The 21,939-nt window shown below is 44.2% G+C and overlaps 2 protein-coding genes and 1 long non-coding RNA gene across 4 annotated transcripts in view; 1 reads left to right on the top strand and 2 right to left on the bottom strand.

Annotated features, from left to right (window-relative positions):
* The window catches only part of LOC110487785 (septin-8-A), a 32,097-nt gene extending 24,652 nt beyond the window's left edge, over positions 1–7,445 (bottom strand). The window contains exons 1-4 of one of the 2 annotated variants that reach the window (XM_036943376.1): positions 7,173–7,445; positions 2,054–2,168; positions 1,611–1,806; positions 601–787 (exon numbers count right to left, since the gene is read on the bottom strand). In XM_036943376.1, coding sequence (XP_036799271.1) covers positions 601–787; positions 1,611–1,806; positions 2,054–2,168; positions 7,173–7,202 — 528 coding nt within the window. In that variant the 5' untranslated portion in view covers positions 7,203–7,445. The remainder of the gene's footprint in view (positions 1–600; positions 788–1,610; positions 1,807–2,053; positions 2,169–7,172) is intronic. The other variant, XM_036943377.1, reaches the window with a different exon arrangement.
* A 7,539-nt stretch (positions 7,446–14,984) lies between these two features.
* Positions 14,985–16,919, bottom strand: LOC110489174. Its single transcript, XR_002468533.2, has 3 exons — positions 16,608–16,919; positions 16,122–16,194; positions 14,985–15,310 (listed from the first exon to the last, which is right to left on the bottom strand). It is a non-coding gene; the product is annotated as an uncharacterized LOC110489174 (long non-coding RNA).
* Positions 16,919–20,396, top strand: LOC110489166 (growth/differentiation factor 9). Its single transcript, XM_021561775.2, has 3 exons — positions 16,919–17,378; positions 18,597–18,829; positions 19,023–20,396. Exons 1-3 carry the CDS (start codon positions 17,015–17,017, stop codon positions 19,758–19,760), a joined length of 1,335 nt encoding a protein of 444 aa, XP_021417450.2. The 5' UTR covers positions 16,919–17,014; the 3' UTR covers positions 19,761–20,396.
* The last annotated feature ends 1,543 nt before the right edge of the window (positions 20,397–21,939 follow it).

Raw genomic sequence — 21,939 nt, 5'->3', positions numbered from 1 at the left:
GTTCTGTGAGCTTGTGTGGCCTACCACTCCTAGACGTTTCCACTTCACAATGACAGCACAGTTGACCGGGATAGCTCTATTTGTATTGAACCTTTATTTAACTAGGCAAGTCAGTTAAGAACAAATTCTTATTTACAATGACGGCCTACCACAGCCAAACCCTAACCCGGATGACGCTGGGCCAATTGTGCACCGCCCTATGGGACTCCAAATCACCATCAGTTTTGATACAGCCTGGAATTGAACCAGGGTCTGTAGTGACACCTCTAGCTCTCAGATGCAGTGCCTTAGACCACTGCGCCACTCGGGAGCCCAAGCAGGGTAGAAATTTGTAGAACTGACTTTTCGGAAAGGTCTAGATACTGAACCTACTTTCATTCAGTGTTTAAAGGTTATTAAGACAGGCCTATGACGGTGCCACGTTTAAAGTCACTGAGCTCTTCAGTAAGACCATTCTACTGCCAACGTTTGTCTATGGAGATTGCATGGCTGTGTGCTCGATGTTATACAACTGTTAGCAACGGGTGTGGCTGAAATAGCCAAATAGACTAATTTGAAGGGGTGTCCACATACTTTTATATAGTGTATTTCAAACGTTACCTTGCTGTCCAGTTTCTTCATGGTGACCAGATCCAGTGATTTGAGAGAGTGTCCGGTTGGGGCGATGAAGTAGAGACAGATATGGATCCTGGTGTCGTGGTAGTCGAACAGGGAACGTTTGATCTTCATCTCCTCCTGCAGGTAGGTCTCAAACTGAGTGTCGATGTAGTCCACTATGGGTTTGAAGCTTCAGTGCACAGAAAGACAAACATGGATGTGATCAGGATTTGGGCTTTGGGAATAGGGTCAGTTTCAATTACAAGTGAATGGAGAATGTTAGAAAAGCAGGAATTCCTGATTAAAAATCGGGAATAATCACATTCCTGAGAAAAGTGATAAAACAATTCAGGGTCTGAAAACATATACCGTATTTATTCTCAACCTCCTCAACCTCGCATTTTCACCAGAAAATAAATATCCTTGAAAGTTTTCCTTGCTATTCAAGAAACAAACAGTAGAGTATCTGGGTTACAAACCGGCCACGATAACACCGCTCCAGAAATTCCCTTTCCCACTCCCCTGTTGTTAGACTATTTAAGTTCCTTTTCAGATTTCATTATGCCCTTCTAATCATCCTCTCCCTACTCTTCCCTCCCCATTCATGGCTGCACAAAGACCCAAAGCCTTAAGCTATGCCAAGCCTTTACACTGTATGTGTGTTGGCTGGAGGACCACTAGTTGAGAGGGCCTGAGGAGGAATGCTTGAATGTCCAACTTTGGTCTTCTTATAGCTACAGCCTGTCTGAATACCCTTTAACCACTGAATGAAAGTAGGTTCAGTATCTAGAAACCATCCAAGAAGAAGTGCTATTTTAATGACTAACCCCAACCTGAACCCTGAACTGAACAGTCCTGATGCTATTCCTCTCCCTACAGTACCTACACAAATCCATGAGCTAAACAATCCCAACCAGATGTCAGGCAAGGTTACTCATCATGCGAGTGTGGTACACCAAACCACCTCCTATCCGTCTCGCTAACGAAGCACCCAGCTGTTCCTGCACTATCACCTCTCCTCCTTGTTGATCTGGTCTCCGAACCCCACGGTGTCGACTACGGTCAGTTTGAGCTGAACGTTGCTCTCCTTCAGGTCGTAGGTCCTGGGCCGCAGGCACACACCGTTCTGGTAGTGGCTGGCCTCCTCGGCCTCAAACAGTGTGTTGAACAGCGTGTTCATCAACGTTGACTTCCCTATCCCTGTCTCACCTGAGAGGAAGAAAAAGAGAGAAGAGTAGAAAATAAGATGGACATTTAAAAAAAGATGTGAGTGAGAAAATAAAAATGCTGTGACTGAAGATGTTTTAGCCTGGGTTCCTGCATTCATAAAAGATCTGTGCCTTTAGCTACAGTAGAAATAGACTGGCACTAAGGCTGGAGTTGTATCTGTAGTGAGAACTGAGACGTGTTAAGATGTTGCAGGCTGGAGGTAATAATGGAGTCAGACGTCACGTACCGACACACAGGATGTTGAAGCAGAATCCCTGTGTGACTGATTTACTGACCAACTGGTCTGGAAGACTGTCAAACCCAACATGGCCACCCAGCTCCAGGCAACGCTCCTCTTCATTCTGAGGAGAGACAATCACATGTTAGAAATGTGTCAACAAAACATATACACTACCGTTCAAAAGTTTGGGGCCACTTAGAAATGTCCTTGTTTTTGAAAGAAAAGCACATCTTTTTTGTCCATTAAAATAACATCAAATTGATCAGTGGATACAGTGTAGACCTTGTTAATGTTGTAAATGACTGTTGCAGCTGGAAACGGCTGTTTTTTTAACGGAATATCTACATAGGCGTACAGAGGCCCATTATCAGCAACCATCACTCCTGTGTTCCAATGGCACATTGTTTGTGTTAGCTAATCCAAGTTCATCATTTTAAAAAGGCTAAATGATCATTAGAAAACCCTTTTTCAATTATGCTAGCACATCTGAAAACTGTTGTCCTGATTAAATAAGCAATACAACTGGCCTTCTTTAGACTAGTTGAGTATCAGGAGCATCAGCATTTGTGGGTTCAATTACAGGCTCAAAATGGCCAGAAACAAAGACCTTTCTTCTGAAACTCGTCAGTCTATTCTTGTTCTGAGAAATGAAGGCTATTCCATGCGAGAAATTGCCAAGAAATTGAAGATGTCGTACAACGCTGTGTACTACTCCCTTCATAGAACAGCGCAAACTGGCTCTAACCAGAATAGAAAGAGGAGTGGGAGGCCCCGGTGCACAACTGAGCAAGAGGACACGTACATCAAAGTGTCTAGTTTGAGAAACAGATGCCTCAAGTCCTCAACTGGCAGCTTCATTAAATAGTACCCGCAAAACACCAGTCTCAACGTCAACAGTGAAGAGGTGACTCCGGGATGCTGGCCTTCTAGCATCCTGGAGTCGCCTCTTCACTGTCAGGATGAAGGCCTGACACAGCGTTGTACGAGATCTTCAGTTTCTTGGCAATTTCAGGATGAAGGTTATATTTAACCCTGACTAATTCTAGATTATATTTAACCCAGGAAGAAGGCCTGACTCTAATTCTAGGTTATATTTAACCCAGGATGAAGGCCTGACTAATGTTAGGTTAAATTTAACCCAGGAAGAAGGTCTGACTCTAATTCTAGGTTATATTTAACCCAGGATGAAGGCCTGACTAATGCTAGGTTATATTTAACCCAGAATATTTTTATTTTATTTATTTTTTAATTTTTACCCCTTTTTCTCTCCAATTTCGTGGTATCCAATTGTTGCAGTAGCTACTATCTTGTCTCATCGCTACAACTCCCGTACGGGCTCGGGAGAGACGAAGGTTGAAAGTCATGCGTCCTCCGATACACAACCAACCAAGCCGCTGCTTCTTTAACACAGCACACATCCAACCCGTAAGCCAGCCGCACCAATGCGCCGGAGGAAACACTGTGCACCTGGCCACCTTGGTTAGCGTACACTGCGCCCAGCCCGCCGCAGGAGTCGCTGGTGCGCGATGAGACAAGGACACCCCTACCGACCAAGCCCTCACAAACCCGGGCGACGCTAGGCCAATTGTGCGTCGCCCCACGGACCTCCCGGTCGCGGCCGGTTACGACAGAGCCTGGGCGCGAACCCAGGAACTCTGATGCAGTACAGCGCCCTTAACCACTGCGCCACCCGGGAGGCCTAACCCAGAATATTAACATGCAGTCCATGCAATCCATTTTCCCATAGCCAGACACTGAACCTGCGCTGTCTTCAGGGGCTGAGTCCCAAATGGCACCCTATTCCCTAGGTAGTGCACTAGTTATGACGAGAGCTCTATAGGCCCTGGTCAAAAGTAGTGACTACATAGGGAATAGGGTGCAATTTGGGAGTGTGCCTAGACCGTCTTCAGAAACACAGCATGTTGTTATTCACAGCACTGAGAGCTGTCCCGTCTTCAGAAACACAGCATGTTTGGGATCCCGAGTGGCGCAGCTGTCTAAGGCACTGCATCTCAGTGCAAGAGGTGTCACTACAGTCCCTGGTTTGATTCCAGGCTGTATCACATCCGGCCGTGATTGGGAGTCCAATAACAAATCAAATCAAATCCAAATCAAATCAAATCTAACACGGCACACAATTGGCCCAGCAGCGTCGGAGTTTGGCCGGGGTAGGCCGCCTGGTTAAATAATGGTTAAATAAAAAAAACAGAAGGATGGTCTTCAGGAACACAGCATGTTGTTATTCACAGCACAGAAGGATGGGCCGTCTTCAGGAACACAGCATGTTGTTATTCACAGCACAGAAGGATGGGCCGTCTTCAGGAACACAGCATGTTGTTATTCACAGCACAGAAGGATGGGCCGTCTTCAGGAACACAGCATGTTGTTATTCACAGCACAGAAGGATGGGCCGTCTTCAGGAACACAGCATGTTGTTATTCACAGCACAGAAGGATGGGCCGTCTTCAGGAACACAGCATGTTGTTATTCACAGCACAGAAGGATGGGCCGTCTTCAGGAACACAGCATGTTGTTATTCACAGCACAGAAGGATGGGCCGTCTTCAGGAACACAGCATGTTGTTATTCACAGCACAGAAGGATGGGCCGTCTTCAGGAACACAGCATGTTGTTATTCACAGCACAGAAGGATGGGCCGTCTTCAGGAACACAGCATGTTGTTATTCACAGCACAGAAGGATGGGCCGTCTTCAGGAACACAGCATGTTGTTATTCACAGCACAGAAGGATGGGCCGTCTTCAGGAACACAGCATGTTGTTATTCACAGCACAGAAGGATGGGCCGTCTTCAGGAACACAGCATGTTGTTATTCACAGCACAGAAGGATGGGCCGTCTTCAGGAACACAGCATGTTGTTATTCACAGCACAGAAGGATGGGCCGTCTTCAGGAACACAGCATGTTGTTATTCACAGCACAGAAGGATGGGCCGTCTTCAGGAACACAGCATGTTGTTATTCACAGCACAGAAGGATGGGCCGTCTTCAGGAACACAGCATGTTGTTATTCACAGCACAGAAGGATGGGCCGTCTTCAGGAACACAGCATGTTGTTATTCACAGCACAGAAGGATGGGCCGTCTTCAGGAACACAGCATGTTGTTATTCACAGCACAGAAGGATGGGCCGTCTTCAGGAACACAGCATGTTGTTATTCACAGCACAGAAGGATGGGCCGTCTTCAGGAACACAGCATGTTGTTATTCACAGCACAGAAGGATGGGCCGTCTTCAGGAACACAGCATGTTGTTATTCACAGCACAGAAGGATGGGCCGTCTTCAGGAACACAGCATGTTGTTATTCACAGCACAGAAGGATGGGCCGTCTTCAGGAACACAGCATGTTGTTATTCACAGCACAGAAGGATGGGCCGTCTTCAGGAACACAGCATGTTGTTATTCACAGCACAGAAGGATGGGCCGTCTTCAGGAACACAGCATGTTGTTATTCACAGCACAGAAGGATGGGCCGTCTTCAGGAACACAGCATGTTGTTATTCACAGCACAGAAGGATGGGCCGTCTTCAGGAACACAGCATGTTGTTATTCACAGCACAGAAGGATGGGCCGTCTTCAGGAACACAGCATGTTGTTATTCACAGCACAGAAGGATGGGCCGTCTTCAGGAACACAGCATGTTGTTATTCACAGCACAGAAGGATGGGCCGTCTTCAGGAACACAGCATGTTGTTATTCACAGCACAGAAGGATGGGCCGTCTTCAGGAACACAGCATGTTGTTATTCACAGCACAGAAGGATGGGCCGTCTTCAGGAACACAGCATGTTGTTCTTCACAGCACAGAAGGATGGGCCGTCTTCAGGAACACAGCATGTTGTTATTCACAGCACAGAAGGATGGGCCGTCTTCAGGAACACAGCATGTTGTTATTCACAGCACAGAAGGCTAGCCATGAGGACAACACAACAATCATCTGTGCCACTGGCCCAGTGCTCTACACACACACACACACACGCACACACACACACACACACACACACGCACACACGCGCACTCACGCACACACACACACAAACACACACACACCCGGGCACAAAGATCCCTCTGTGTAGCTGTTATTTCACACCCTTAACAAACACAATCTGTCATCCGCTTCACATCCATGTGCCGTAGTGTGTGTGTGTTTGTGTGTGTGTGTGTGTGTGTGTGTGTGTTGCAAACTGAACTACAGTGATTAATTGAAGGACTAACTAAATAACTATGTGCTCAGAATGAGTGAAAATAAGTAGTTTGGATATGAAGATAAGTAGCCTGTGTTCAAACCTTAAGTTATGACCTGGGGCCAGGAGATCAATTGCTAATTCAGTAGGCTGCCATTACGAACAAACATTGAAGGATGTCATATGTTGACAGATACAAACGTCCTCAGAGTGTATGTGTTCTACTACTGTTGAACTGAGGATTCGTTCAGTTCCCCCATGGAGAGACAAGTGGCTGCTACTTACCTACTTCTCCTGTTATCCGCAGGTTAGCTACAATTCACAACAACTCAAACTAACTAGCCTCTTAGCTAGTGTTGCACTGAAAGTTGAACTCTCCCACCATTCATTGTAGTGATGTAGTTACAATGTGTCAACCCTCTTCTCTCGACAAACATGAAATGCCTGCGTGGCTACAATAAACACGTTCTAAAACTGTTACAATGTGTCAGTGACAGTGGCAAATGATACATCTGTGGATCGAATTGATACAATGTAGCATCGAGTGGCTATTGGTTTAACCTCTGAATGACAGCAGAATGAGGTGTCAATATCAGCAATATCAGAAGTGCAACGTATAAAATGCGTCAATTGCATACCTAGCATCAATTAACATTTTATAAACAACCTAGAACAAGGTCGACATAATTATGCGTCAAGAATAGGCTACCGTTCCTCAAAAGCTATCTAGTCTACGGGAAGGAAATCACTGCTCTCCGGGTGTTGATGATACCCCACTTTAGCTGCTGCATATCAGCTAATAATAATCAGCTACTACCGTATACCAGAATATCCCGGTAGGCACACTGCAACGTAGGCTATGCATAATGCACTAGGCTGTTAATGCACGATGTTTGTGAAACGCAGCAAATCTCTAGGATACTTACAGCGAAAATGTCTATGTCCGTGGCGGCCATCGTGAAGAAGAAAAGTGTGGGGAGTAGAATTTACGAGGAGCTGTCTTCATCGGGACCTGGTGGGGTTGACGGCGATGGTTGACAGCGGAACGTCTCAATTCATTCTATATGGCTACTTTGTGGCAACACCCCCTATGTGCTGAAATGCAATTTCTTAAAGTCTCACATGCAGTAAGACGGTACTGTACACGGTGGAGCCTCTATTATTGCATTGATTTAGTACTGTAGAGAGGAGACGCCATGAGAACAGATTTACGCACGGAGAAGGAGAAACACAGATAATCTGCGCAGTGTTGGTATGGGCTGGTCCTGATGGTGAGCTGTACATACAGACTATAAATCAAGAGGTTGGAGAGTGATTTAATTTGATTATAGGGTAATAGTCAAAGACCTGGGGAAAAAATGTATGTGTTCCATCCATCATTCATCAAGTTCGCATTATTACGCATTAATACGCATTATCACGCATATAAAGGCTAATAACAGGTGTTTTATGAACTGACAAAATGAGAAATACTATCCTGTTAAAGAAAAACAAGGTGTAAAAGTCAGAGATGGGACCAAGTCACAATTTTGCATGTCCTAAGCAAGTCTCAAGTATTAAGGCAATGCATCTCAGTGCTAGAGGCATCACTACAGACCCTGGTTCGATTCCAGGCTGTATCACAACCGGACGTGATAGGGAGTCCCATAGGCCCAGCGTCGTCCGGATTCGCGTTTGGCCGGAGTCGTAAGTAAGAATTTGTTCTTAAGACTTGCCTAGTTAAAGTTCAATAAAAATACATGTAAAAAACATTTGCGTCTCGTGTCAAGTCCCAAGTAATAGTCTTTGAAACGCAATGCAATGATTTCTGGGACCGGTGAAGTGGCACCACAAGTCACAGAGTGGTGGGGCAAATTGTTTTCTCTGGGGCCTGGGGCATTTCCTAATATGTAGCCTAACCATGTATAAATCAGGACCCTATAGGGTCTGACAGTGATTAATTAGTAGTTGTAAAAAGGTATTTATATGGGCAATGATGGGAGTGGGATCAGATTTAGATTTGAGTAATTTAGCAGAGCAATTAAGGTTAAGTGCCTTGCTCAAGGGCACATCGAGAGATTTTTCACCTAGTCAGCTCAGGGATTCGAACCATTGGCCACTAGGCTACCTGCCACCTAGGTATACAGATACATTCTAAACAGGTCACATGGTTGTAAAGAAATTGTAGAAAAACTCCTGGCCCTGGAGAGGATGAAAATCCTGTCAAACTGCAGCAACCTTGTACTCCTCAATATGAATTATATTTTAAACCTACTTTCCTTTACACAGACACAACCACTGCAATTTGACAATAGAACTCACAGGGCTGAGCAACTGCAATTAAAAAGTAACTCCCAGTCTATTTATGTTTTGGATTGACATTGGATTGAAAAGGTCAAGGTATCCTAGCCAGCCAGCCCAAGTTTGAATATAGCCTAAAGCAAATATCATCACATAATATTTTCTCCTAAAACAAATAAACGGGCTATAAATAGGCTACATAACATGACCACATCGTTTACCCTGCGGGCTGCGGTTGTTATCAGTAGCCTAGTTGATCAGACTGAGAAATCGTTTTCTTCCCACACAGTTTAGGTGTAGGATGCTGCAACATTTCTGTAAATAGTTATTTATTGTGTATGTCGTGAGTGATGTGTTATCACGCTTGCTAAATACTGTAAATACCGGAGGACAGTGGAGCTGAGCACCTCTTGTGCCCGGCCTGCGCAACCTGTGATTTCCGCGAATCTGATTGGTTAAAACACAGAACAGAACGCACAGAACCTGCAGCACTCCCATATGAAGGACAGATAGGCGTTACACAGTGCGCGAAATAACAAATCAAGTCTCTCGCGTCATACAGTTCAAGTCCAAGTTAAGTCACGAGTCATAGATGCTCAAATCGGAGTCGAGTGGCAAGTGTTTTTTTTCTTCTCGCAAATTCGACTCGCAAAATGTGCAACTCTTGTAGTACGTGTCCAAATCACGTGACTCGAGTCCACATATCTGGCAAAACTAGACTAGACTAGGATAGAATGGAATAGAATAGATCATCTTATACTGGGAAAAGAAAAACGGATGATATTGAAACGTGAACGAGCATATGGCGCGCACCGGCCGGGCACGTTTGGCATGCACCCCAAATCCGCAACCTCTCAACCCAATCTCGCGTTCATGCCAAGAAGATAATTTCTCAGGAAATGTATTTGACTAGACACCGGAAACAGCAGGTAGTTGTGGTGGGACCCTCGACGCGAGGGGCATCAATTCTCATAGAAGAAGACGGGCGGGACAGTCGGGGAGTGGAGAGTTTCAGAACAACAATTTAACATTTATCCTCTATCTAGGTGAACATTGAAAAAGATGGCTTTGACTCAAGAAACTATTTTGACTTTTTTGTTGGAGCACGGGGGCAAAGTGAAGAATTCCGATTTGCTGAATCATTTTAAACCTCAGATCAATTGCAGTGATCCCGCGGAAAAGAAGCACAATAGAGATCTATTCAAGACAATTATAAACAGCGTTGCGGTCGTCAAGCAGATAGATGATGTCAAGTTTGTCGTTGTAAAGAAAAGGTTTCACGACTTTGTGAAAGGTGGAAAGCATTTAACCACTGAGAAGTCGGACTTGGACGAGAGTATTTGCAGTCAAAACACGTCGTTCCCACCCAGTTCTTCAGAACACAGTGAATATTCAGCCATTTCCAAATCTGGTAGGATACTGAACTCTGATATTGAAAATAACAATTCATGTTGTGCTTCAAGCATACATGGAAATTGTTTAAACGATATTGTAAAACATATGCCTCTGCATATAAATGAATTGGGAGGAAGATCCAATGTGCACCCAGCCGGTTATGGGGGTGCAGTTAGGTCAAGTAACCTTATCAAAACTACTTATCAAGAAACACCCACAATCAAGATACTGAATGTTTCAGCTGATCAAGGGATCAGAAAAACTACTGGACCTGTGTTTGCTATAGTGGCAGTGAAATGTCCACCACAATCACAGAGAGAAGATCCAGTACTGATGAGGCAGGATGGATCAAATAACAAAGTGTCTGTGGGACCAAAAACTTCTGAGATTCCAAGCATGTTGGCAAAGAGACCTCCCACTCCTCTACCACCAGAGGCAGCCGTGACTCCTAAACCCCCAGGCAGAGTGAGCTCAGAGTGGGGTACGGGCAGACATCCAGAGCTAGGAGAGACGCCACAAACATCTGCGTCTCCACAGCTGAGGAGAACCCAAAACAAGCACCCGAAACAAGGGGACAATGTCAAGGATGTCAATAAGTACTCTGAGTCTCAGTCTCCACAGCCCAGGAGAACCCAAAACAAGCACCTGAAACAAGGGGACAATGTCAAGGATGTCAATAAGTACTCTGAGTCTCAGTCTCCACAGCTGAGGAGAACCCAAAACAAGCACCTGAAACAGGGCGATGACACCACCAATAATCTCACCACGGCAGCCAATAAGGTTACCGCTAAAGATGCCAATAAGTACTCTGATCAATCTATCCCTTTGGAAGCTGCAGCTCATGAGTGGCTGGTGAAGTCTGCTGCCGGTCTCTGGGGACATGTCTACAGCCTCCTGTTACAGGATCCGCAGCTGGCCGAGAAGAAAGATTTCATCTCGGGTTTCACTGCCCTCCACTGGGCGGCCAAGGGCGGCAATACAGACATGGTCCGCAACATCCTGGACATCTCCAGGAAGAGAGGCACGGAGGTAGACGTCAACAGCAGAACACAGGCAGGTTATACTCCTCTACACATCGCTGTCATACACGGACACGATGGAGTCATAACCTTGCTGGTGAGAGACTACGGAGCCAGTGTGAATATAAGGGATAATGATGGGAAGAAGTCGTACCACTACCTGGAGAAAGGTGTGTCGTCTGAGCTCAGGGAACTGCTAGGGGACCCACAGGTATCCCAACAGGACAGGTGTCAGGACAAGCAAGAGGACGAGGAGGACAGGGAGCTACCCAGGGGACTGAATACATTGAGCAGACTGATGGGACACAGGAAGAGAAACAAAACCCACGCTGGTGAAGACACAGAGGATGACAGAAAGGATGGGCCACAGTCATACCATCGCAGACACTTCTCAGACATGTTCTATCATTGAATGTTCAACATTTCAACAGAGAATCTATTTAAACCCTCTTGAGACTATATTACAATATTTGATCAAGCCTCAATGTGAATGTTGAGTATTTCACTAAGCTAACTGAACGAGCACTAGTATAAGCCATGTACTGATGGTGACGCAATCTACTTTTCTGGTACTAATATTGTGCCTGTCTTGATTTAGTGGTGAGACATATTTATAGCTATATAAGGACTCCCAAGCTCTTAGGAAAGTTATTGACTGTAACATGTTGAAGTAACACATTTTTTAAATATATACATATACTGACCCAAGTTATTTTATAAAGTTGCATATCAAATACCATTAGTGTTTTCTATGTTTCACTCTCTCTGTCTGCACTGCGGGGGTGTAGTCCTATACTTACAGCCTGGAAACAACCTGTCATTTCATTCATTCAGCCGAACTATACATAGACATACGTCAACAAACCACACCTTGGCAACACCCGAGTGGATCCAAACACCTGCGTGTTCTCCATTAAAAGTGATGCCATCAGGTATGATGCCATGGTGTTGATGCCATCATGAATGATGCCATGGTGTTGATGCCATCATGTATGATGCCATGGTGTTGATGCCATGGTGTTGATCCCATGGTGCTGATGCCATGGTGTTGATGCCATGGTGTTGATACCATGGTGTTGATGCCATCATGTATGATGCCATGGTGTCGATGCCATCATGTATGATGCCATGGTGTTGATGCCATCATGTATGATGCCATGGTGTTGATGCCATCATGTATGATGCCATGGTGTTGATGCCATCATGTATGATGCCATGGTGTTGATGCCATCATGTATGATGCCATGGTGTTGATGCCATCATGTATGATGCCATGGTGTTGATGCCATCATGTATGATGCCATGGTGTTGATGCCATCATGTATGATGCCATGGTGTTGATGCCATCATGTATGATGCCATGGTGTTTGTGTTCACATATTTCTTCCTCTGCTTTAATCAATCTTGTTTGTCAGGAATGTGTCAAAGTAAAATACATTATTGGGATGTGCCAGTCTGTTCTCGTAACACTAAGAACAGAGCATAACATCTGGGGCGGCAGGTAGCCTAGTGGTTAGAGCGTTGGGCCAGTAACCAGCAGGTAGTCTAGTGGTTAGAGCGTTGGGCCAGTAACCAGCAGGTAGCCTAGTGGTTAGAGCGTTGGGCCAGTAACCAGCAGGTAGCCTAGTGGTTAGAGCGTTGGGCCAGTAACCAGCAGGTAGCCTAGTGGTTAGAGCGTTGGGCCAGTAACCAGCAGGTAACCTAGTGGTTAGAGCGTTGGGCCAGTAACCAGCAGGTAGCCTAGTGGTTAGAGCACTGGGCCAGTAATCAGCAGGTAGCCTAGTGGTTAGAGCGTTGGGCCAGTAATCAGCAGGTAGCCTAGTGGTTAGAGCATTGGGCCAGTAACCAGCAGGTAGCCTAGTGGTTAGAGCACTGGGCCAGTAACCAGCAGGTAGCCTAGTGGTTAGAGCGTTGGGCCAGTAACCAGCAGGTAGCCTAGTGGTTAGAGCGTTGGGCCAGTAACCAGCAGGTGGCCTAGTGGTTAGAGCGTTGGGCCAGTAACCGAAAGGTTGCTAGCTCGAATCCCTGAGCAGACAAGGTAAAAATCTGTCGTTCTGCCCCTGAAGAACTGAACCCACTGAACCCACTGTAGGCCATCATTGAAAATAAGAATTTGTTCTTAACTGACTTTCCTAGTTAAATAAAACATTACAAAATACTTTTGTAGAGAAAAAGCTCACGGTTCCTTCTTTAAAAGGTTGCCCTTTTCCCCATCTGATTTAGCTTGCTTCTGTGACATTAATACAGAAGAAAGCAGCCTCTCAGCTTGAGAATGTGATTGTAGGGGAGGGGAGGTAAGTGGGAGGCCATTATGCCACGAGTAGCTGGATAGAATGTTGCCTTCGTATTAAATTATCAGCTTTGTTTATATGAAGGCGTGATGGAGGAGTGAGGAGGTTCAGGGCACACTATCAGTATCTCATTCCTTTCCAGATTCCTTTGGCAGTACAGGAGATGTCCAGAAGAGGACAAGATCAGGCATAAATAGGGCCCTGTGTTTTGGACAATCATTCCACTGAGCACACACTGGTTGAATCAAAGTTGTTTCCACGTAATTTCAATAAAGATACCTTGAACCAACGTGGAAGACTTTGACGTCTGTGCCCAGTGGGATGTCACGACCTGGATTTGAACCTTTTTATTTAAAGACTTTTCAACAAAGCTTTTCCACGGCAGATGGTCCTGCGCCATTCTCAGACAATAGTTTTTTATTTTTGGTGTAATTGTCATTTGTGGAAAGGCTCAAAATAAAGGTTAAATCCGAGGTCATGTAACATGATGATAGCCCAAAACACAGGGACCTAGACATAAGCTATTCTTCACATATGACCAGTTTGGTTTTTAGAAGCTTTTTAATTTAAAAGTGGAATCAGCGATATAACATTTAGATGCACAAAGTAAACAGCATACTTGGTCAACTTCTGCGAGGCTCAACTTCTCCGCTGTTTTGGTCCACGCTGTGAACAGCACGAAGCGAACCCGTGCACATTGCGCAGATACTGATAGCGTCTTGCATCTCGCTCCTCTCAACATCTGCGGTGTTGCTCGTGGCAACGTCATTTTGCTGAGTCTAATTTTAAGCAATGATTGTGTCAAGCCATTTGAGATATTTTTCTACTGGCTTAGTCGTTCAGACATAAATTCACCCTCCCGGTCGTAAACAGGCTCACACATGGCTGGGATTCGTCCGGGGTTAAATGTGTTATTAAAAGGTGCGGTCTGTGATATGTCCCTGTATATCCCTCAGTGGCAGGGCTCCCGATGGGCTGAAACACGAGTCTCAGATTGCAGCTTTAACGTCTGTGAGGTTAGTTATGTGAGGAGCAGTGAACTGAACATGGTCACTCAGGCTTACCTGCCTGCCTGGCTGGCTGCACGCACGCGTCCCCCCATTTATGATTTCATTGCTCCCCATTCTGTGTGGGGAGAATTCTGCCCGGGGAGGCTTCTCTTGTCTCACACGTCTGTTTGTCAGACAACATGACATTTGAAATGGCATTAAAAATCACCACATAATAATTACAATTGGGTGAGTGTCAATTCCATTTCAATTGCTGAATTGAATAAGAATTTAATCCGGAATAGAACTCAATTCCAGAACTGACTGGAATTTAGATGGAATTATTAACGGAGTCGTAACTGTTCCCCATTAGTAAACCATTAAGCATGAATGAGGGGTACTATTAGTCACTTATCACAACGTCATTACCCATCAGCCATCACTGCAACACCAACCACGCGTAAGGAAACAAGGAGTCCGCCTTCTGTTATTACTCTGGCAATAGACGAGGAGCAGTTTAGAGATGACGAACAGCTGGCTGCTCATTCATGTAAATTATCTGTATTGAGTCAGGTTGGTGTGGCTCATCATAGCATACTTGTATCACCTCAACCTCTCAGAAAACCTCTGATTTTTGTAACAAATTTTACCCAATCTTTGCAGTGTAAAAAAAGTTTCCGTATAGAGAACACAACATTACATTTTAAATTGATCCAATGCTACATTATTTAAAAAAAAGTTGAAATAATTTTAATCAGCTTATGCATATTTTACACTGATTTATTTTCACCAAAGACCAGCAATAGTGATGACAGGATTTGGAATACAGACAACAATAGTGATGACAGGATTAGAACACAGACAATAGTGATGACATGGTCTGGAAACACAGACAACAATAGCATAATAAGTGCTAGTTTGTTAAACAATGTGCTATTGTCTCTCTGTCTGGGGAGAGGGCAGCACTCAGAATGGTGATGATCTATTCAGTTAAACAGTTGTATTCACAGTGTCACCGTGGCCATTCAACCCTGCTAATTAGGTATCGTCCTTCTATGGGCTTGTTCGGACTCTTTAGGCCACCATGGCTCTGTGAAATGAACAAAAGCTGCCATTATTATAGAATAACTTTACATTAAAGTTCGAGCCCTGAATGCTGATTGGTTGAAAGCCGTGGTACACCACGGGTATGACAAAATATGTATTTTTACTGCTCTAATTACGTTTGTAACCCGTTTATAATAGCAATAAGGCACTTCGGGGGGTTTGTGGTATATGGCCAATATACCACAGTTAAGGGCTGTATACAGGCACTCCATGTTACGTCGTGCATAAGAACAGCCCTTAGCCGTGGTATATTGGCCATATACCACACCCCCTTGTGCCGTATTGCTTAAATAGACCACATCACCCTCTGTCTGCATGAAACTGTCAGGGGAAATAACGTTCCACTTAAGTGAAAAGATGAAGAAGTAGTGCCTCTCATATAAATATAGGCCTACCAGACAACCTTTATCCTTAGAGGTGCTCTAGGCTAACTACAGTAAAGAGCCTTTATTTTAACAGGACTCCCCATTCCCCTACCCTTAAACACTATTAAAGTATGGCCTGTGTGGGGTTGTATAACAGTAACCGGTACTTTCATAACCCCTTTCTACCCCTAAACTCATGGAACACTGAGCAGAGAACTGGTAAAGACCCAGTGCAGTAAAGACTGTGATTTTCCTGTGTTTTATATAACTTTTCACACTATTAGGTTGTAATAATAATGTGAATTTTTAACAATAAAATAAGCTACTGTTGTTTCTTTTTGACCATTTTAATGGAAAACAATCACAGTAATGTACATAATTGTTACCCAGAAATGATTTGATATTGAGATAAAAAGGGCTGCATTGGACCTTTAAAGCTGTTCTGTTCCAAGAAGCCAGTCAAGTGTAAGAGTTCGGGAATGCTGGAGACAGAGGCTGGGGCCTGAAATAACACACACAAGGATGTACAGGAGGGTACAATAGACAGACACACACACTCATGTGAGCACACACACGCATGCACTCATGTGAGCACACACACGCACACACACACACACACACACTCATGTGAGCACACACACACACACACGCACGCACACACACACACACACACACACACACACACACACATCAGTCAGCACAAGCCCACCCTGACACAATCGGCCTTCTGATGTAAGCTGATTTTTGTGGTCACAGTTAATGTTTACTGCATTCATGACTTGATTCATTGCAAAGATGATGCTCACTTATAATCAGCTCATCAGTCCTTCTACTATACACTGACAGTTGAAGTTGATCCTTGGGAACGTTTCATATTTATACAGTATTCTGTGTAGATAACAAAATATCCATTACCTTCTTCAAAGGTCCCTTACATTTCACTTCTGGGTTTTGATTCGTCTTCTTCTTCGGTGGGGTTTATCGGCGGTTGGCATCCAAAGTTATGGTGCATTACCGCCACCTACTGTATTGTGGGCTAGAGACAGGGAGGAACAACATTATACCGTTGCTCTTAAAAAAGATAACAAAATATTTGAGACTATATCTAATAATTCTACTCAATATACTATTTCAACTAATTTCCTGTATCCCCTTCTCCCTCATACAAGATCTCATCCTATCTCTTTCCCTCTGATACTGCCCACACTGCAGCGATACATGCGTCCCCTGGGTTGATTGCGCACACCTGTTGAACTTCAGTGACATGTGCATAGGTTTATTGACCCGAGGGAGTTCTCCAAGTTTTGACGGACTGATTGACAATGGAGACTCCTCTCCACTTGACTATTGTTCTTAATTACCCGACCTCTATTTTACTACTCTTGATCGGCGGCTTTTCTCTTGGATCGTCCCCGACCACGTCAAATCTAGCTGACGAGTTTGGCGATTTTACTTTGTACCAACATGGCAATATCTTGTCACCCCTTCTGAAGGCGCTGACAGCACAGGGAGTTCCATGGCAAGACACGGCCCCAAGAATGAAACCTGATTCGAGATATGTTCGATACATGAAAAGACTGTACAGGATGTCTTCGAGACATGAGAGGAGTTTGGAAGGGAACAACCACCTGTACAACACAGTTCGACTTATAACCCCGCGGGGTGAGTGCCTGGAGCAAAGCAAAGGTGAGCTGTAAGTTTTGGGTGAAACTTAATTTGTATGGAAATGTAATGGCGTGAGTGAGGTCTATTTTACATAGGGACACTAGTTCAAAACCGAGTGTACAAAATATTAGGAACACCTGCTCTTTCTATGACAGACTGACCAGATGAAAGTTATTATCCCTTATTGATATCACTTGTTAATTTCACATCAGTCAGTGTAGGTGAAGGACAGAAGACTGGTTCAAGGATTTTTAATCCTTGAGACAATTGAGCCATGGATTGTGAATTCCATCAAGGCTGACTCTAGCGTTTTTGAGACCCTAAGCAAGATTTGTGCATGTGCCCGGAAGGTTTTCTGCCATGTTTACTACAAGTTTAGATAGCTGGCTTAACTAACAATCTGAAAATTGTTAGCTGAGCAATTTGAGTGACGGACAAAATAAATAAAAATGACTGATTCACAACCAAGTTTCTAACTTGCATCTTGTTTATTCTACTATACTAACTCTCAACAGGAAGTTGAGACCCCACTGAGTTAATATATATATTTTTTAAAACCTAACCCTAACCCTTTTTTTTGGGGGGGGGGGGGGGGGGGGGGTCGATGCCCCTAGCAGCCTGGGGTCCTAAGCGACTGCTTATGCCAGGAGTTGGCCCTGTGTGCCATTCAGAGGGTGAATGGGCAAGACAGATTATTTTAAGTTCCTTTGAACAGGGTGTGGTAGTAGGTGCCAGGCACACCAGTTTGAATTTGTCAGGAACTGCAATGCTGCTGGGTTGTTCACGCTCAACAGTTTCCTGTGTGTATCAAGAATGGTCCACCACCCAAAGGACATCCAGCCAACTTGACACAACTGTGTGAAAGCATTGGAGTCAACATGGGCCAGCATCCCTGTGGAACACCTTGTAGAGTCCATGCCCTGATGAATTGAGACTGTTCTCAGGGAGAAAGGGGGTGCAACTCAATTATTATATTCCTAATGCTTTGTGAACTCAGTGTATTTGATGTAGCCTAGTTTTTTGAACTGAGCAAATAAACAGAAAGTGCTGACTTATTCTGACACATTTGCCCCCCCCCCCCATGCATTAGCATCCCCATGCATTAGCATCCCCATGCATTAGCATCTGGGTCTGCTTAGTTTATTGACTGTATATGAACCAGAAAAAATAAGCAAGTGAGGTGTCTCGCTTCCTCTTCAATCTCTGGTTCTTCATCTTAATTTCCAATGTTTCCTACAGAGTTCTTCATGCAACACCTCTCCTACAATCTGGACCGTGTCAGAGTCAAGGAGCAGCTCCTAAAGTCTGTCCTGCTGTTCTCCTTCGACCAAGAGCAGGCCTTGTCCATGACTACCCAATGTTACCTAGATGTGAAAGAGCAGGCTGCCCAGGATCAGTGTCTTCTCTGCCCCAGCACCCATCACTCAGTCAACTTCCTGTTCCACACGGACCGCAGGAGGAAGTGGGTTGAGGTGATTGATTTAGTTCAATATAATTCAATGGAAACAACTATTTCTTCCCTTAGGGAAATTGTATTAAGACTAAAAAGGGCTTTATTTGATCATTTCAAAGCACAATTCGACCACATGTGGATACACTGCATTTACCATCACAGAGGATGTTAAACCACAATAATGTTAACCTATTTTCATTGTGGTGCTCAAGGTGGACCTCACGGCGTTCCTCCGACCTCTCATCCAGTCCCACAAGAAGGACATCCATTTGCTGAGCAACCTGACGTGTGTGGAGGGCAGAGGCAGGGAGGCTAAGGCTGGAGGAGAGAAGAGGAGCGGTAGGGGCCCCGTGGAGCTCCACCTAAGGTCTCCGTCCTTGCTCCTGTACCTCAATGACACCAGCGAGCTGGCACACCAAAGATGGCTGCCCACCAGGTCACAAGGTCATCCGAGGTCAGCCAATGAGATGGACACCTTTGAGAGCCTGGCGGAGTTCAAACCAGAGCAAAGGATCAGCCGGAGCAAGAGGAGAAGACTGAGGAGAGAATCTCCAGATCTGTTGATGAACAACGCACGAGGCAAAACGAGCCCGAAGACCATCCTCCCGGACCTCCTCCCGAGTTCTGACTTCCCTACGAGCGACTGTGCTTTGTACGACTTCAGAGTGAGCTTCAGTGAGCTCAAACTGAGCCATTGGATCATTTTCCCCCACAGGTACAACCCCAGGTACTGTAAAGGCACCTGTCCCAGGGCTGTGGGGTTCATCTACGGCTCCCCCAGACACACCTTCTTCCAGAACATGATCTACCACATACTGGACTCCTCCGTGCCACAGCCTTCCTGTGTTCCCTTGGAGTACATCCCCCTGAGTGTTTTAACCCTTGAAGGTGACTCCATTGCCTACAAGGAGTTAGATGAAATGATCGCTACGAGGTGCACATGTCGCTAAAGGCCCACCTCCAGGGTCCGGCTCAATTCCATTTGAACTTGGTGTAAAAACTGAACAATCTCAACTGAAATTCCAATTGTTCTCTATACTTTTCAATGTAAAAAAAAAAATCCTATCGCTCGGGCTGATCTTCTTCGTTCTGGAAATTGACTGAATTGAAATGGAATTGACCCCTACCTCACTGTTTTACCAGCCTCAACACTTTGACTGTTAACCTACCTTCTGCATCAACTGCCGTTAGACTTATTCCATCCTCCTCAAGCGCTTGACTTTAGCAACTTTCGCCTATAGTAACATCCTGGTCTGGGTACTTCATGTCAAGTCATCAGTGTCTTTGTCAAAACATTAGTACGTGGAGTTAGAGATTTTTTTTATATCTAGAACAGATGCAGAAAATATGGCATTGATTTCCTTTGTTTACATGTTTATGTGATTGGCAGGAATGTTGTGAAGATGTCCTATCCCTGCACTTACTGTCTGGTTTGTTTGTTTTGTTTGTGTTTTTGCATTGCGTTGACACATGAGAACATGGATTGATTTTTAAGTTATTATTTTTGTTTAATTTATTTTGGGTGTTCTGCCATCTTTAGTCTCTTCTTTCACACTAACTGGTACATCTGTTCTGGACAAAATATTTTTTTTTTAAAAGTGGTCCTATATACTCGTATCCAACACTTTAACGTTTCATTTTATTCCTGGGGATTGCAGGCTGTTGTTTCACAGACAACCTCTCCTTTCATACGGTCCAGAATGTAAGTTATCTTTTATAGACAACTTGATTTTTGTGTGTATTTATTACCCTGGGTCATGAAATGACTGCATACCTAATATATTGACGAATTTAACTAAAATGCAAATGAAATGTACGGTCTTGTTCGGCTCACTGATTATCACAAAAAAAAAAAGAATAAATGAATAATTAGCTAAATATTTCCTTGAAAAAAAAATAAAGAGCATGCATAGATCCTTGAGTATTTATTCAATATAATTGTAAGTTGTATGGTTGTTTGTTCTGACATAAATACACATTTGACTGCTGAGACACACACCATTGTGTAGCGTAAAGTTTGTGCGTCTGCAATCATGTCAGAATTTGCTCCTATATTAGATGGAGAGTTTACACACTGCTTGACAGCTTTATTAGCTTGATTTTTCTGCCTTGTGTGGGATCAGAAGTGCCATGCCCACAGGGGCACGTGTCACCTCAGATTGGTCTGACTGCACTTTCAAAGTTCTTGCCATTTTCCAGATGGACTGACCTTCATGTCTTAAAGTAATGATGGGACTGTTGTTTCTCTTTGGCAGGAACAGCTCAAATAAACATAGTATGGACTTGGTCTTTTACCAAATAGTGCTATCTTCTGTATACCCCCCAACATTGTCACAACACAACTGATTGGCTCAAAGTGCATTAAGAAGAAAATAAATTCCACAAATGAACTTTTAACAAGGCACGCCTGTTAATTGAAATGCATTCCAGGTGACTATCTCATGAAGCTGGTTGAGAGAATGCCAAGAGGGTGCAAAGCTGTCAAGGCAAAGGGTGGCTACTTTAAAAAATCTCCAATATAAAATATATTTTGATTTGTTTAACACTTTTTTTTGGTTACTATGTGATTCCATATGTGTTATTTAATAGTTTTGATGTCTTCACTATTATTCTAGAATGTAGAAAATAGTAAAAATAAAGAAAAACTCTTGAATGAGTAGGTGTTCTAAAACTTTTGACTGGTACTGTAGATGATGAGTACCTTAGTCAGAAATCCCAGGAGTGGTCAGTGCACATCATCTGACCCGTATGGTAAATTGCAGGAAGGAGTAAAGCCTGTGGTTATTATTGTTGTTGGAGGAGACGCTACCTGAATATGTGAAGCTTGGATATGTGAGGTATGCAGTGAGACCATCTGTGTCCCAAACCATTACAGTGTGGGAATTGTGAAGGATATGGTCATGTGTCAAATGTTTGCAGACAGGAGAAGTATGATATTGAAGAATCTGTCAATTAAAATGTTACAACTGTGGTGGGGATCATACTTCAGACTTCCTTGAGTGCCCTGTTAGGGTAAATGAGGTTGAGGTGTCAAGGATCAGATTTATACAGTTTATCTCCTATGTGGAGGTGGTGAAGAGAGTCGAAGGGGAAAGAGGAAACAGTGTTGAAGATATGGAGGTGGATGCA

This window comes from Oncorhynchus mykiss, chromosome 14 (genome assembly GCF_013265735.2).
Source record: "Oncorhynchus mykiss isolate Arlee chromosome 14, USDA_OmykA_1.1, whole genome shotgun sequence".
Classification (NCBI taxonomy): Eukaryota; Metazoa; Chordata; class Actinopteri; order Salmoniformes; family Salmonidae; genus Oncorhynchus; species Oncorhynchus mykiss.
The sequence above is the reverse complement of the archived record's forward strand: the minus strand, read 5'-3'. Positions and strand labels throughout refer to the sequence as shown.

Coding starts and splice junctions, on each gene's coding strand:
- LOC110489166 (XM_021561775.2), top strand. CDS start 17,015: ATGGAGACTCCTCTCCACTTGACTATTGTTCTTAATTACCCGACCTCT. Junction 17,379..18,596: donor GTGCCTGGAGCAAAGCAAAG/GTGAGCTGTAAG, acceptor TGTTTCCTACAG/AGTTCTTCATGCAACACCTC. Junction 18,830..19,022: donor GCAGGAGGAAGTGGGTTGAG/GTGATTGATTTA, acceptor GTGGTGCTCAAG/GTGGACCTCACGGCGTTCCT.